Genomic DNA, 16,549 nt, shown 5'->3' on the forward strand with positions numbered 1-16,549 from the left:
TGTCCGGGAACTGTGTGTGTAGTCAGCGTACAAACAGCTGATTTCAACGGAATAGGGTTGCCGGAGACAAAGCGCTGCGCAGAAACAGAGAAAGCATAAAACCCCGAGTAGGACAGCAGAAAGCTCGGGCTGCGTTCATAGTCCTATCTTTGAGGTAGTGGTGGTGTGTGTGTGTGTGTGTGTGTGGGGGGGGGGGGGTCTTTTTTCCCATTCAGCTGTGCTTACCTTCCCTCGCCTTCAGGAGAACCGTGTTGGCCACGATATTTTCAATCTCCATTGTCAGAATGTGAGTCCCGAGCAGTCGCGATACATTTCACTCAGCGGAAAAAGACGATTTTTCAGATCAAACGTTCCGACGACGGTGAGCCTGCTGCACGCGCACAGGGCGAAGGCGGCACTGGCGCATAGTAGGTGTTTAATAGTGGTCGTGGTTCCTCTCCATTGCAAGACGTTTTTATTAAACCCTACCTACGGAACTGTATGATTACGACGGGGCTTGTTAGCATTCACAGCCTGTCTCCCTTCCCTCTCTGCCTGCCTTCCTTCCTGCTTTGGCTCCCTCCTCCTCCTCCTCGCCCCTCCTCTGCACAACGAAGCAGCGAGAGTAGGAGGGATCAATTTACAACCAGTGCAACCACACACACATTCACACATAAGTGCATTCATACATACATGCATGCAATTTCCTAGGCTCGTGAAATTATGGATGCTTATGTCATTTATTGGGTGGCAGTTTCAGATTAAAACGTTGTTACAATTTCCCCTCGGGTAGTCCAAACCACTACTGGAAACTTCTAGAAAAAAAGGAGATGTTTCATCTAAATAAAAATGTTTAAATTACTTTTTAACTTGACTGTTCAAACTAACTGCTATACAGCTGTTTCACGAGCTGCTAGCTTCTGTTATGTAAGGAAATATGAATACCTTTGACAGTGCATACATACATGCATGCATCCTAGGCTCTTGAAATTATCGCTGGTCATTCCATTTATTGTTTGACAGTTTTGGATTCAACTGTTACGTGTGTGGTTTCCCTTAGGCATAATAGTCCCCTCATTCTCAGGAGCCTTTTTCCTGTTGGCAAAAAAAGTTTCCAATGAATAATCATTTTGAATTGAATAAACTAATAAGGAAACATTTCCTTTCCATCCTTTCCTGCTATACAGCTGTTTCATGTGATGCTGGCTATTGCAAGGAAACACGAATAGGCCTACCTTTGACAAGTGCATGCATTCATACATACTGCAATTTTTTTAGGTTTATGAAATGTTTGATGCTTGTGCCATTTATTGTTTAGAAGTTTTTGATTAAAACGTTTTCTAAAGGTTTCCCTCAGGCATGATAGTCTACTCAACCACAGAAGCCCACTGGAAACAAGTCGAGAAATTTGATGTTTTCCTTTAAATAATTATATATTTTAAACATATCAAAGCATACTGATTGGACATATTGATAATACACTTTTTCTTACATACATAAACTTGTTTTTTGTGTGTGTGTTTTTAACAAGTTTCCCTCAGGTGTAATAGTCTCTTCAACCACTCCTGGAAACTTCTCGAAAAAGAGAAGCTTCTTTTTTGAATGCTCATTTTCAAATGGCCTTTTATCCTAAAATGATTGAATATATTTTTTAAGTAAGCCAGTACAGCTGCTTGGTGTGCTACTGGCTATTGTATTCTAAGGAAGCATGAATGCCTTTGACCTGATACAGACCTCTTATTGTGTGAACAATGGTGTTGGGGTTTTAAGTTGTGACATTATGCCAGGTCTGGAGAAAAGAGATAACACACCGGTTTTCTGACCCAGCATCCCTCTGGGCTTTGTAATCTGACATTGGGATCAACTGAACCCACAATGCTATACGAAGAGCCGTGTGTCTCACAAAGAGAAGTGAGAAGACCGGTAAGGGTAAGCAGTTTCACTTTTCATTTTACTACTAGGGTCATGAAGATATTACCGGGAGAGCTGTTTGTGAACTGGTGTGTCTGTTAAAACTTATAATCAGTATGATTAATGGCTTGTTCTCATAAATATTATAACCATTGTCAGTTCCTATTTTTTTTTAAAAGATGCTAGTTGTGGGACAGACACAAAAACTAGGGGCCTAAACACAAACACATATTAGATTATATAAGATGTGCAAGAAGACCTGATCTTAGATTAGATATTAAATGTAGTGCCATAGAAGCCATGATATCATCTGTTTATGACTTAATGTATTCTTTATGTTTAGCTCAGGTATTTTCCTCATCAGAAGCACCAGTCATAAATGCATTTAAGACAAAGATGCTTTTAATTGAACTATGACCATTCAGTCAGGATAATATCAATGGAATCTCCCATTGAAAGAGAAAGACTGTATATAAACCTGATGAAAAATATCTTTGTTACACCTGATTGTCCATTTAGTGTGAGTACATGATGGCTTGTGTAGGATAAAACTAACCAACACCACTACACATTTATTATCACATAATGGTCCATGAAGATTCAATGCTGCTCCCAAGTGGTGATAAAGCAGAACTACAGAATGGACATACATTGCCTGCTGAAGGACTTAACCCTTCATAGCCTTTTTAGGGACATTTTTGGCCTCTTTATGTCTTCGATCATTAGGACTGTGTTAACGCATAGAATATATTGAGCGTGGGTGTGATTTTCTTGCTGATTTTGTTTCTCAAATTTTTATAGTATAACCTCAGATCTTATTCAAATTAAAATTAAAATTCAAAACTGGGTTGCTAAAATTCAGTACTCAAAAAGTAATGCTTTTTAACATTTTATTATCCAATAGCCATATCAGAATAAAATAATGTATCTAAAAGGCTTTTAATTTTAAAAAATCGGGTTTAACAAAGGTTATTTTAAACATTTCCAACATATTGATTATTTTTCCCATGTTTTCCTTACGGTGTAAAAAAATGCTAGTTTCTTGCATTTCTGCACATGAATTAAAAATATATCAAATTCAGTGTTGTGCAATCAGTGACATTCCCATGCTATGGAATACAATTGTGCAGTGTGGAGAGCTACTAAGATATATTCAAGTATTGTAAACGTAAAAAAAAAAAATTAAAAGTATAGCTTACTAAAAGAATAGGCAGATTTGACCATTACTAAAAAACTCCCACATTAATCTGGATACAGATTGTTTGCATCAGTTTACTGTTGAAGTGTGTTTAAAATGCTGCACACACATTATTGCATGACTTATAACAATGTAAAGTCATCATATAATTCCAAACATAATTAGTGTCCATTTTATCAAGCACTTCCAATCTGTTCCCCCAGTACAGTCTATTACGCAAACAAATGATGTCCTGTCAAATCCTGTTCACAATGATGCAAGATAAAAAAAACAAATCTAAACAATAAAGAAAAAGGAAAAAAAAACTGCCGTTAAATACATGTTGATTCAGGTTTTGTAGTTCAGTCTACAATAGGTGGTGCTGCTGACATAAAAGTGTGGAGTTGGCTTATGGTCTCAGATGTTGGTTTTGGAAAGGTAAGCCTACATCCTTTGATTACGACTTTAGTATAGTATATTGTAATACTATTATTAATGTAAAATATCCAAAAGTATTCCACCACTCCCAATAATAAAGATGTAAACTTTCTGCTTTAACAGTATGTCAATTATTTGACTTCTTTTGTAAAGTATGCTTTTAATATGTGTGTATAATACTTGGACACTCCGTTAGTTCTCCCACTACTGACTGGCTGTATAGGCCTACTTGCACTGGAACTGCTGTCTCACAGGCTGTTGTGTTTTATTTCATTTGAACTTTACACAATAATGTACTAAGACCTGCATAATAAAAATAATATAATGAAGTTACGTGCATTGATAACTATGTGATGAAATCAGCGGCTGTTTTCTGTGTTGTTGTCTGCTGCTTCCTGTGTGTGTGTGTGTGTGTGTGTGTGTGTGTGTGTGTGTGTGTGTGTGTGTGTGTGTGTGTGTGTGTGTGTGTGTGTGTGTGTGTGTGTGTGTGTGTGTGTGTGTGTGTGTGTGTGCGTGTGTTTTCACGTGACCACTCACTGAGCCTCTGAAGCAGCAGCGGACTCTGGAAGCAAAGGAAGCACAGCAGTTTGAGCTCAGTAGCTGCCAAATAACTGTCTTGCAGTTAGAGTGGACGCTGCTCATTGTCCCAAAGATGTTTTCACTCGGGGAGAAAATTGAGTTTTTCATAGGAAACCCCTTTTCGACGCCTGTCGGTCAGAGAATCGGTAAGTAGCTGCTACTTTTGAACTTTATGCTAGGAGTTGTTCACCTTTGCATTCGATTTTGGATTGTTTAATTTACACAACCATTAACATGCTTCAACATTTTATAACCACGCCCATAGGTATGTCAAGCAACTTAGTAACACTTTTAATGCTTGTTCACTTTTATCAAATGTTAAAAATAAAGTCCCATTTTGACAAAACATCAAACGAATTCAGCCAATGGCGCGCGAGAGGCGGAACTTACGTGCCTCAATCTTTCGTTTGATTTGTTGCTGAAGTTAAGTGACAACTCGTTTGGCGAATTAATCACGCCTAAGGTGGTGTTCTCTCACTTCCTCAATGTTTTACCAAAAATACAGTTTCACACCTTGTGCACAAGTTTTACTGATACTCTCAGCAAGCGTATTCATGTTACACATATTCAATGCAACAGGTTGCTTGTTTTTGTCTGACCACTGAAAATTGTCAAGCCAACACATCCAGAGACAGCCTGCAGGGATGAGTAATCAGGACAGTTATGAGTGGTGAGAAATGTTACACACCCATCTCAAGCCTCTCTTACTCTTATCTCACCCACTCACTTTCCCCACACATGAATGTCAGAGAGGCTCCAGCTACTTCTGAGGCGGATGAGAACAGAAGCAGCTGACAGTCACATGAAGTGGAGGGAGCTGGGGGAGGGAGGGAGGGAGGGAGGGAGTAAAATGGGATTGAGAAAGGCAGTGAGGGCTTGGAAATGTAGGGGGGTGTTGGTGGAAAGGAATGAAGGAGATTTAGAGACTTATGGAGCCAGTGAGGGATGGAGTAGTGCAAAGAAAGCTGGCTTTGATTGCTAAATAGTATTGAGGGAAACAATATTAAAGCTAAAACAAAAACGTATCACTATAGCTACAATAAAAACAACAAAATAATAATAAACTGTGTTATGAGATATATATATATATATATATATTTGTTTTGTTGTTTATGCTCATGCTGGTTTAAAGGGCTGTTTGATAGTTGATGACAGATATTTTCACCAGTTAATCAGAATTTTTATATGATGAATTGCAGCTTATTTGCTCCCGGTTAAGAAATATGTTCTGCCACGTCAACACAGTTCCCCAAATCTGATTTGATTACATACACTTGCAGATTATGGTTCACACAGAGTGTTACCCAGCCTTCCTTAGAAACTGTTGTGTAATGTTTTATGTGGCCCTGGAGGAAGCTCTATAACGTCTGAGTACATGATGGTTTCTTCACAACAGCCTGCTTTGTAGCCAGTGAATAATGGATCCAACGACTATGTGTAATATGAAAGGTTTTTCTTGTTGTGATGAGCACAAAGGGAATTCTCACCTGGCTGCAGTTCCCCTTCAGCTCTACACACCGTTTAACATCTTTTAGCTCATTGTTTTGTTTTTCTGGTGCAAAACTTTACCATTTTGATTCGAACTTACTGCTTTCAGAGCCTTGTTTTTCACTGCAGTAGCTCGCTGTTTTGAGCGAAAAGCTCTAAAGTTGTACCTGCTGAGCAACAAACAGTAGACACAGACAGTTAGCAACTATACGGATCAACATGATGAAGTATTTATCAGCTAAACAGTTTATTTTTGGGGTGTTGGACCATCCTGAACTTCATTAAGAGGCTACATCTTGCATTCTGTTTCCAACGCTGTGTTGTAGAATGAGAATAAATAAATCTTAAACCTTAATATTTGTTTGATGGCCAGATACACAACTCCAAAAAAAGAGTTAAGGACTTCGTTCCATATCTGTTGGATGCTTAAACAGGAAATGGTTTTCTAAAATGTTACCACAACAACTTCATAAGGTTTATGTTGAGATTTTGTTAACAGCTTGTAGGGCCAAATATTTTAATGTTTATTGTCGTTAATGGTGTCACATACATTTCGTTTTCAATTAAATTAAATTAAATTTAATGTAATCATTCACATTCAAGTGTGAATCCTGCTAATGCATTTTATAGTTTCCACTTTAGCCCCCCTTACTTTAAGAGGTTGGCCTAGAGATAATTGTGTGGTGATCTTCTTTCCTGTATGAATGTAACAAGTATAGGCTACATATCTTAAATATGGTATGACATTTTCATTTTTTTATGTTGTGTTTCTTTCATGCTAATTATGCTTCACCTTTTTACACCAATTGAAACATTTCCCCCAGAATGATATCTGAAATACATACAAAACCAATTTCAATGACCTTCGTGACTTCTTATTATCTGGCAAATATCTAAATATCAGAGGAAAGTCTTCTGATTATTGTGATATTTTTCTATTCCTATACCAAAATTACTCTACTGATGCACCTTCACCTGATCCCTGTGTGTTGACAGAGCGAGCAACCAGCGGTTGTCTGCAGTCGGAGGACTGGGGGCTCAACATGGAGATCTGTGACATCATCAACGAGACGGATGAGGGGTAGGGTGCTCTAACAAGTAACATGGTTTCATTATGTGGTGCATATTGCCTGAACTTCCTCTACTCTACAGTATTTAGGTCTCCTAGTTTTAAATGAGTTGTTACTGTTTCACTTCCTATGGTTTTGTTGCTGACATATAAATTATAAAGCCCCATTTAAAATTCTATTTTTGCACTAGTGACTCTATTTCCAGCGTTCTCTTATTATAGAGATGAGTCACAAACACCTAATAAACAGTTTTCTTCTGTAATAACAAAGTGCTTTAACTTATTGTTTGTTTATTGTCTCATCAATAAATATCAGATTTTGTTTTTCTCAGCCCCAGAGATGCAGTCAAAGCTATTAAGAAGAGAATCGTAGGAAACAACAACTTCAGAGAGATCATGTTGGCCCTTACTGTGAGTAATTATCTGTAGGGGATTCCATGTAACTGTTCTGTCATTTATTCATGAGGATTAGAGGGTATGAAAGTATCATTTTAAACAAGAAGAATGTGAACGAATGTGTGAGGATGTGAAAAGAAGGAAGTGTGAGTGTGCATAAAGATGTTGAGGCAATCTGAGAAATGTAACTGTTCTCATATTGTGAACTGTATCACTGTAGGTTCTTGAGGCCTGTGTGAAGAACTGCGGCCATCGCTTCCACATTCTTGTGGCGTCACAGGAGTTTATTGAAGGGGTTTTGGTGCGATCTATTCTGCCCAAATATAACCCCCCCACTGCCCTGCATGACCGTGTGCTGAGCCTCATACAGGTATGTATGCAGATGCTTTTATAGAAGGCAAGATCATAGAAACTGTCTGCACGAGAGTTGTTCTACTGATGAATAGTTCCCATATTGATTATTCTCCAGGTTATTGTTTTGCAAAGATATGTTTGTTGTGTCTATAAAATGGCACAGATATTTTTTTTAAATCCCCCTACATTTGACAAAAATCAGGGAAAAGGGGTTATATTACCACGAAGAAATACAATACCAAAAATATTGTCCGAAATTGTAGGGGTGAGTGGAAGTGGAAAAACTAACTTTTTTTTTAATGAGAAAAACATTCATATTCTAAATCAAAGAAAAATGTCATTATTGATATTATCTTGTTCAGTACAGTTTCACCTCCTCATTAACGGTTGCATGGGGAATTCCCCATTTACCAATGGCGTGATGAGGTTGATAAAAACACATAAAATCAAGCAGTGTGTTCCTGTGAAAAAACAGGGGTGAGTGTGTGTGTGAGTTTCAGCTTCTGCATTAGAACCTTAATCTCTAAACGTGTTCTTAAAAAAACAATACCTACCGGTACCTCCCCCAGCTTTGTCATTTGTCATTTTTTTACCTAACCAAATATGCTTTCTTGAAATAACAGTTTTTGTCTGTCGAGCTGTTATAAACTCAAAGATATTAATATCATAGAAGATCAGTAAATCCGCAACAATTTTAGCAATTTAAGTTGTTTGTCTTCACTTAGTGTGAGATATTTCAGTGTTAAGTGTTGACACCCCACAGTTTTTTAAAGCTGACTTAACTTGGACTATATTATGACTTCAGAGATGTAGTGTTATCTTTTTTATCTTTTGTGATTTAACAACCTTCAGCCTTTCCTCTGCTACATGGTCAATGCCAGTTGTGTTGTGTGTGACCACAGAACGGCAGGAATGATAACGATTACATATTGTTACTACGGAAGGAGCATTCCATTTGTGTTTTGTCCTTGTTTTTTCACATATAATCTTTGTTTTGGCCAGTAGACAGTGTTTTTGAACAGTGATTCAAGAGTCATACATTCTCATTTCTTCATCATATGATTTCCTCCCCTTTTCAGTCGTGGGCGGATGCGTTCCGAAGCTCTCCCTCCCTGGCGGGGGTGGTGTATGTATATGACGACCTGAGGAGACGTGGTCTGGAGTTCCCCATGACAGATCTGGATGCTCTGTCCCCCATACACACTCCCAATAGGGTGAGACGGTCTGCAATGTGAAAATAACACACACACAAAGCATCTACGGATATGTCTTTACACTGGTTCTTCATCATCAGAGTACCCCAGAAAACGGGACTCCTGAAACAGCCCCCGATGCCGCTCCCACACCTCAGTCAGAACCACAACCAGCTTCCAGTGTTCCCCCTCAGAGTACTTCCCCTCTAGACCAGAGGAGTGAGGGGCCGGCTTCCCTCTCTGCAGAACAGGTACTACCTTAAAAAACTCTGTCAATGTTTGCAGGGAACAGGTCAATAACACAATGACTCACTGTTGACGGTCTAATTTCAGTGTCAAAAATCCTAGTAAGATGCTATTTGATAGTGTTGCAAAAATCCAAAAAGGTCCAAGGGGCAGGTATATTTTGAAACCTTGGTTCCCTGTTTACAGTGCAGTTATGCCCGCATTATGATAAGGGAGTTAATGATTATTTGGGAGGCACTATATTGTCAATTCCCATCTTATCACATCTATCTTTGCTTCATTCTTTATTGTTCACATTTTTTGGATGTATATCTTGCATATAAGAGAAAAGGTAATTTAGTAGTTTTTGTAATCACTTATATGCCTTTGTAGATATTGATATGTTGTGCTTATATTAAGCATACTTATACATGTATCAGGGGAAGAAACATCAAGGCATGTTTCCAACAACAACTTTTAATGCTAGAAATTTGAACCGGACAATTCACTTTTACTGTCTGTTGCCCACGCTCAAAAGCTGTCTGCAAAGCGTTCGTAATTAACGCATCCTCAGCCTCAACCAAAGCCAGTTCAATGTCACTGTTCCCCTTCAAGAAGAGGAAAAAGCAATCTTGAAAAGTTTTTAAAAAAGAAATAATGAATGAAAAATATACACAGGAAAGAAAAAATTTAAATCCAAAACACTTGGGATTAAATATATATTGTTTAAATATATATAAAACAAATACATGTGCAGAAATCCAAAAAACTAATACATTTATGAAAATCCTTTTATTATTTTATTTATTGCTCTTTATAGTTCTACATCTTCTGTTTACTGATGTGTTCATCTTTCTATATATATATTTATTTATGGCACTACTGAGACTCCGTAGAGCAGAGCCATCGTTAGCTTAACCTGTGCTTTTGTCATGTGAAAATATAACTAGCATATCAATGCATTATAGAAGTTTTATGAGTAATATAGCTTTCATAGCGTATAGACGCAATGTATCACTCATATTCAAACAGTTAGAAACACTATTGCTATAGAATAAATGTAATTGTGTTATAGCTTTTGACTGATGTTTATCATTTGTATATCCTGTAATCCAGGAACAGAAGCTACAAAGTGAGCTGGCGCTGGTGAAAGGGAACCTCGCTGTGATGTCAGAGATGCTGAATGAGATCTCACCTGGGCAGTGCAAGCAAGATGATACTGAGCTGCTACAGGTGTGTGTGTGTGTGTGTGTGTGTGTGTGTGTGTGTGTGTGTGTGTGTGTGTGTGTGTGTGTGTGTGTGTGTGTGTGTGTGTGTGTGTGTGTGTGTGTGTGTGTGTGTGTGTGTGTGTGTGTGTGTGTGTGTGTGTGTGTGTGTGTGTGTGTGTGTGTGTGTGTGTGTGTGTGTGATTGTGTGTGATTGTGAGCGAGTGTGTGTGTGAGCGAGTGAGTGAGTGAGAAACAAAAAAACTAATTCCTGGACCACTCCATTGACTTATAGGATTGATGGGGTTCTGTAGACATATCAGATTCACTAACCAGCAGCACGGTTAAGGAGATAAAGACTATCCTGTGTGTGTGTGGGGGGGGGGGGGTAGTGAACTAGTGATGATTATAAATGAATTGCATATGATCATTATATAACTATTGGAGTCTACTCCATGTTATTGGTGATGATAATGAATGATTCTCTCCCTCTTCCCCCCCCCCCACCCACGAGCAGCAACTGTACTCGGTGAGTAAGAACATGCAGAGCCGAGTGATGGAGCTTATCCCCCAGTTGCAGGATGAAAGGTTTATTGAAGAGCTGCTAGTGATTAACGATGACCTCAACAACGCCTTCATCCGCTACGAGAGGTGTGCTGCAGCCTAGTTTCGTGTTAGCTTGGTATTATATTTATGAGTTTTAAGTGTGTGTTAGAGCAAAATAAAGACACAATGAGGAAACAAAAAGTTGGTGTTTACTTTTGCAAAATAAATCACCAGAACTTTCTTCTGAGTGCTTCTGTATTAATTTATGTTCACTGAATTCTAATTTCTTTCTATTTCTAATGTTAGGTTTGACAGACTGAACAAGGCACACGTTTCAAACACCCCACAGGTAAGAAGACGTCTCGCGTCTCCTCTTTTCTCTGCCTCTGTAAGAATACACTCACTTTGTTGTATCTCTCTCATAGCAGAGCTCCAGCACCACCACCAAACTCCTGGACCTCAGCCCTGAACCTTCGTCTCTCAGCCAACCTGCGGTCATCATAACCACCAGCCAATCCGAAGCCAGCGCCCCCGACAATCAACATCAATCAGCCAACCCCAGTGAGTAAAATTAATATGTGCACTCTTTTGTTACCCTAATCCATACATATATTATGTTATGGATCAGGTCATCATTCTCTAATTTGGCATATTCCTGGTAGAAAACAGGATGTTGCTGCACACTGGCATTTGGCAAAGGGTTGCGTAAATCAAAGACATTGCAAAAAGGATTACAAAAAAAAATACACTGCTGGAGAATTAAGATGCCTGAAAAGGTGAAGGTTACTATGTGTATACATGTTGTCCAACACCAATTATATGCAATATATACTTATCTTTTTACAATTGAATATTCTTACTACTGGCTGCTGCCTGAATACTTTTATATTTTCACTTGCTTGAAAACTTGTGACCCGAGTTTTTCTACACTGTAGCTGAGTATATGAGATTAAAACCTTTGAACCTTTGCTTTTATAGGGCTTTTTTTTTTTACTTGTATGCTTGATTTATATTTTATGTGTGCTTGCCTATTTATTTGTTATATTCGCCTACTCTTTTTTATCTGGATTGTCTTCTTTCCTGTAACTTACTGATATAAACGTTCTTGCTGTGGGACGAGTAAAGGATTTCTGATTCAGATTCAAAAAAGCTCTTTCTATGAATAACAAACAATGACATTTTGATTAAAACAATAAAACAGTATTTTATAAATGTTTTGGCTTTATTATTTGAAATGTTTGGCTACAGGAGTTACCAAGTGACCTAATGATGTAACCATGTATCTTGCAGAAGAGGAGGAGGAGTTTGACATGTTTGCACATACAAGAGGAAGTTCCCTGGCTGATCAGAGGAAAAGGTGAGTGGAGCTTACTGATGACACACGCTGTCACTACAGGGCTTGTGTTTTTTTGTTGTTGCGTGCAGCCATGACTACGACTATGGAATGAAGTGCCATGTCACTTGTGGTGACTTTAAAAAGATGGATAACCCAAAATAAAGCAATACACATTATTCCTATTACTTAAGTAGGGCTATCTATCAATACGCATTTGTAGGTCAAACTGGAAGTAAGCTTCTTAAGGGCGCCCTCGACAAAACTAAAGAGATTTTGAGTTATTGCAGCCAATAGGATCTAAAGCAAGCTTTAATGATAGACACTGACTATGTTTAGCAGGATAATCTCCACGTGGTTGCTAACAAGTGGCTAAATGAGACTGCTGAACACTGCAACATCGAACACTAGCTTAATGTTAGCTTTTTACTTTTGGCAATTGTATTTACCCTTTTAAAAAAGTGGAGTTATACTGTATCTGTAGAGATTATCCTGCTGAACAAATTTCATTGTTCGAAATTCAATGAAATAAATTCCATTGCTTGTTGTCGATGGAGCCGTTGCCATGCTAGCCTCTGGGTTGGCCCACAAAAATACATCATAACTGCTCCACTCTAAACAGCCTGCATTACGATACATCCTCTCTCCAGTGTCAGGTATGAGGACCCAGGAGCCGTGGAGGGCCTCGCTGGAGCTCTGGATACCAGGTTGCAGGTCACAGGAGGGGTGTGTATATATACTACACTACACAGACATGGATTTGAACAAAATATCTCTATTGAAATAAAAGTATATTGCTAATTGTGTAGATATGGCTAAAAACTGTGTCTCCTTATCCCTCTCTTGGTCATTTTCCTTGTAGGTGGCCCCAGCAAAAAACTCTCAGCAGAACGATGTCGACAGATGGTTATCTTGCGATACGGTAAGAGGAAGCATGTCGCTCTATAAACAGATCTTCAGAAAATATTCCTGCTTTAAACCCACTTATGCAGTTATTAAAACTGCCATTGACATTCCTTTTTATTTGTGATTTTTTCTTTATTGTATTGCATTCACATGTATTTAGTACTTTTTAAAAATGTTTTATGAATTGAGCTAGTTTGTCCATACATGTGCTGTTTTCAACAGCCAAGCCCATGTTTTAAATACAGTATAAATAAAGCATCATGCCTTTTTATATGCCTTAAACCATAAACTTTACATAAATGGAATATATATGTATTCAGAACAAATATATTAAACTAATGCTACACTTTCTTAGGCTTTCATTTGGGAATTCTTGTCCTAATTTTCTCAACTTTATCATTTATTTATTTTTATTGGTGGGAGGTAGACTTTTTAATGAGGATCAAAAGGCACATGCTTTGATGTACCAGGAAATAATAGCAACACTGGTACAAAAATAATTAAGCTAGATCAGATCTTGAATCTGTTCTCGTCTTCACTGAAAAACAATTTTAGGAGGATATTGGTAATTGGGGGTCAATGTGTTGTGTTGTATAGATGATATGATCTTTACTCCAAATGTTGTATTGTGTTTGGTAATGCAGGAAGACCACTCTTCAGTTAGCGAGGGAGTGTCCAGTGAAGGTATGTTTTTTCATTTTAGTGTAAAAATAATGTATACTATGTCTTGCTTGCTTGCACCCGCACAAACTTACCCCTAACTTAACTGTCCTTTCCAGACTTCGATAAGTTTCTGGAAGATCGAGCCAAGGCATCAGATCACAGCGCCCCAACGATTCGCAACGTACCCACCTCCACGTCAAGACCTTCTTCACAATCTGCCCGGCAACAGGAGAGATCAGACCAGCTTTTCTCACTTTGAGTGCAAGGACATAAAAAATGAGGCGGGTGGATGTGAAGGTCTATCTAAACGCAACATTTCGTTAATATATAATCACACACATGCTGTGTTAAGTCTGGCTTTTTCAAAAAAAGCGCACACACACATTTCAGACCTGACCTGACGCCATCAACTAAAAATGCAATATTTCTTAGTTCATTCCTGCTGTTTGTGTCTTAATGTAACTATATGTAACTGTATTTATGTGATGTATTATTATGATGTTGATGTAAAGAAAATCTTAATTAGAAGTTTACAATATGTTGAAAAATGTATTTGATATTGTGCCATGACGTGCCTTTGACAGCTGATTTTTCGTAGATGAGAATAAATGGGGTTATTGTCCTACAAACATTTAGCATCTTTCTTTCTTTCTAAATCCTTAATACTATGTCATTATCTAAGCTTCCATGAAGGGAATTTACCCTGAAGCTTGTTTGTGTTACTCATCAAGTGCAGTCTTTGCGTGAGAGAACTGTTGTTTTTCTTGCTCTGCCAAATCAAGGTCAAATGATTACTTTTCTTTCTCGGTTCATGCTAGCTGTGAAATATGTGGACCTAGTTTATTGTCTCATAAAATGTCTCGGTTTACCACTTCAGATAATCAATTCTGGTAATCAACGCAATAAACCGATCTATAGCTTCTCAGATTTGTCCTTTACGTTCGTTGCTTAATAAGACAAAAGAGCTGTGAGCAAGGAACTTAGGTGTGCTTTGGCCATACTCATTATTATGTCTGCCTTTTGTGGAATAAGACAATGATTTCCCCATGTTATTGTTCACAAGCTCAAGGACTTCTGTTGTAAGGTAAACAGAGTCCTTGAAGCACCCATAACTAAATGGGTAGAAAGGAAAACCAGGAGCAATTTCTCATCAGTTTGTTGTTCAAGCCAAACCTTAAAAACCATGCCTGGGCTGTTCTACTATGGAGTCCGTTTCTGCTGGATTACTCTCTTTCTACATGGATTATTTACTTTTAACATTTCAACCCCAAACCAGCATCCCAATGGGACTGTTGTTCAAAACGAGGAGGACAAAAACAGGTATTCACCATTTCTTCACCTGAGAGAAAATCTGTTGTCTTACTCGCAGCCAATCCGCCCATACACCCTGCTGACAAACGCTGAAGACTACCACTACATGCCCAAACCCAGACATCTCCGGCCTTCTCAGCTCCTGCGTCTTCTGGGATCCTCCTTTGACCCAAGTTGGATGTCCATAGAGCAGCCATCTGAAGCATCTAGTCAACTTTTGGGATATGTCTCACTTGCTGGGAAATTCCCCACTACTACCATGAAGAAGTTAAGTGCTTCTCCGGACCTGAGAGAGGCTGCAGCAAACAATCTGCAGACACTGGTGAAGGAAGCCGCAGATCTGGACCTTGGTTTTCTCCAATCGCATGTTGCCAGCTCCGTTAGAGACTGGTTGGTGCGCTCTGCCACTTGTGGATTAACCTACCAATGGGTGGATCTGGGTCAGGCTTTCTGGCCACGCTGGCTGCGGCAGACAGACTGCGAAAGATCAGTTGGAGAGCAAAGTTGCTCCTTTCCGGGCGGGATGGAGTGCGTGCGAGCTGAAACCGCTCTCATTAAGATTCTGGCTTGGCACTGCTTGGAAAACAAAAAGGGAGACGATGGGTGGAGAAGGATAAAAGCAGACGGGTCTGACGGTGGCACTGAGATGAGGACAGGCGAAGCCAAGAACAAATGTTTATGGAGGCAAGTGCCTTATCCTGTGGTCACAGCATGTACATGTTCATGTAAATGAAATAGTTCATCTCTTCAGGGCCAACCATTTTTAATTGTCATTCCAGCTGGGGCTCTATATGCATGCAATTTTTTAAATGTCATTGAGTTGTAAGAAATTTCCCAAACCACTCAATAAGACATTGATTGCATTTTAATGGATTTAAGAAAAAACATCTTCCTCCAGATCAGTTGTTGAGTTGTTTTTCTGTCAAAGTTACTTTATCCAGCACTTAATTTCATGAATTAAAGCAATGTTCCATATCATTTGAGGGTATTCATCAATGCTTTGATATGGGGCTTAACCTTTAAATACTTGTTACTTACGAAACAAACACTACTGTCAGCACAACCAATGTAAATTCCCCTGGCATCCAATCATGAGGTGCTCCAAATGAGGAGAACAGTCCGAACAAATAATCCCTACATCCCAGCACCAGTTATTATTCACCATAAAGCACCGGCTCCTTATATTCTTCTATTATTATTAAGTATTTGTCTGTTTTTGTTAATGCTTTTTTTAACGTGATTTTTCAACTCTTTGTCTGTTTATTTGTTTATTTTTTTTTTTTTAATGTTTTACTATTACCGTTTTCTTGTTTTGTATGGGGGGGTGGGAATGGGTGTAAAACATGCACACTCCTGTATTGTGTTTTTGATAGTGTATGCATTTCAAAGTTGCTATGTTGTTTAAGAAAAAGGAAAATAAAGTTTACAAAAAGCAACATAGAAAAACATCGCCTTCCAGAATAAAGAGCCCGAGAAGACTAAAACGAAAAACTGATTCTTGGATTTAAGACTCATTCCTGGACCACTCGATTGAGTTACAGGATTGATGGGGCTCTGTAGACATATCAGATTCACTAACCAGCAGCACGGTTAAGGAGATAAAGACTTCATGTGTGTCTGTGTCTGAGTGTGTGTGTGTGTGTGTATGTGTGTGTGTGTGTGTGTGTGTGTGTGTGTGTGTGTGTGTGTGTGTGTGTGTGTGTGTGTGTGTGTGTGTGTGTGTGTGTGTGTGTGTGTGTGTGTGTGTGTGTGTGTGTGTGTGTGTACCTCCTGCTG

General features: G+C 38.7%; 3 protein-coding genes across 5 annotated transcripts in view; 2 read left to right on the top strand and 1 right to left on the bottom strand.

The window, feature by feature from the left end:
• The window catches only part of grk4 (G protein-coupled receptor kinase 4), a 55,683-nt gene extending 55,129 nt beyond the window's left edge, over positions 1 to 554 (bottom strand). Inside the window, exon 1 of one of the 2 annotated variants that reach the window (XM_063882798.1) lies at positions 226 to 554. In XM_063882798.1, coding sequence (XP_063738868.1) covers positions 226 to 277 — 52 coding nt within the window. In that variant the 5' untranslated portion in view covers positions 278 to 554. The remainder of the gene's footprint in view (positions 1 to 225) is intronic. The other variant, XM_063882797.1, reaches the window with a different exon arrangement.
• Positions 555 to 4,003: 3,449 nt separating this feature from the next.
• On the top strand, positions 4,004 to 14,091 carry LOC134865091 (target of Myb1 membrane trafficking protein-like). 2 transcript variants are annotated; one of them, XM_063884498.1, is made up of 15 exons: positions 4,004 to 4,230; positions 6,569 to 6,653; positions 6,974 to 7,052; positions 7,258 to 7,407; positions 8,471 to 8,605; positions 8,686 to 8,835; positions 9,926 to 10,042; positions 10,532 to 10,665; positions 10,867 to 10,909; positions 10,986 to 11,121; positions 11,851 to 11,917; positions 12,544 to 12,619; positions 12,756 to 12,815; positions 13,444 to 13,483; positions 13,579 to 14,091. In XM_063884498.1, exons 1-15 carry the CDS (start codon positions 4,158 to 4,160, stop codon positions 13,719 to 13,721), a joined length of 1,488 nt encoding a protein of 495 aa, XP_063740568.1. In that variant the 5' UTR covers positions 4,004 to 4,157; the 3' UTR covers positions 13,722 to 14,091. The 2 variants fall into 2 exon arrangements, with proteins under 2 accessions (XP_063740568.1, XP_063740569.1); XM_063884499.1 differs by having other exon boundaries at positions 10,989 to 11,121.
• A 530-nt stretch (positions 14,092 to 14,621) lies between these two features.
• On the top strand, positions 14,622 to 16,236 carry LOC134865048 (noggin-2-like). Its single transcript, XM_063884437.1, has one exon. The coding sequence runs from the start codon at positions 14,646 to 14,648 to the stop codon at positions 15,504 to 15,506; it is 861 nt and encodes a 286-aa protein (XP_063740507.1). The 5' UTR covers positions 14,622 to 14,645; the 3' UTR covers positions 15,507 to 16,236.
• The last annotated feature ends 313 nt before the right edge of the window (positions 16,237 to 16,549 follow it).

Source organism: Eleginops maclovinus, chromosome 5 (genome assembly GCF_036324505.1).
Source record: "Eleginops maclovinus isolate JMC-PN-2008 ecotype Puerto Natales chromosome 5, JC_Emac_rtc_rv5, whole genome shotgun sequence".
NCBI lineage: Eukaryota > Metazoa > Chordata > Actinopteri > Perciformes > Eleginopidae > Eleginops > Eleginops maclovinus.

Excerpts from the sequence above, each read along its gene's own strand:
- LOC134865048 (XM_063884437.1), top strand. The coding sequence starts at position 14,646 with ATGCCTGGGCTGTTCTACTATGGAGTCCGTTTCTGCTGGATTACTCTC.
- LOC134865091 (XM_063884498.1), top strand. The coding sequence starts at position 4,158 with ATGTTTTCACTCGGGGAGAAAATTGAGTTTTTCATAGGAAACCCCTTT. Across the intron at positions 10,666-10,866 it reads GCCTTCATCCGCTACGAGAG|GTTTGACAGACTGAACAAGG; the intron begins GTGTGCTGCAGC and ends TTCTAATGTTAG. Across the intron at positions 11,122-11,850 it reads ACATCAATCAGCCAACCCCA|AAGAGGAGGAGGAGTTTGAC; the intron begins GTGAGTAAAATT and ends TGTATCTTGCAG.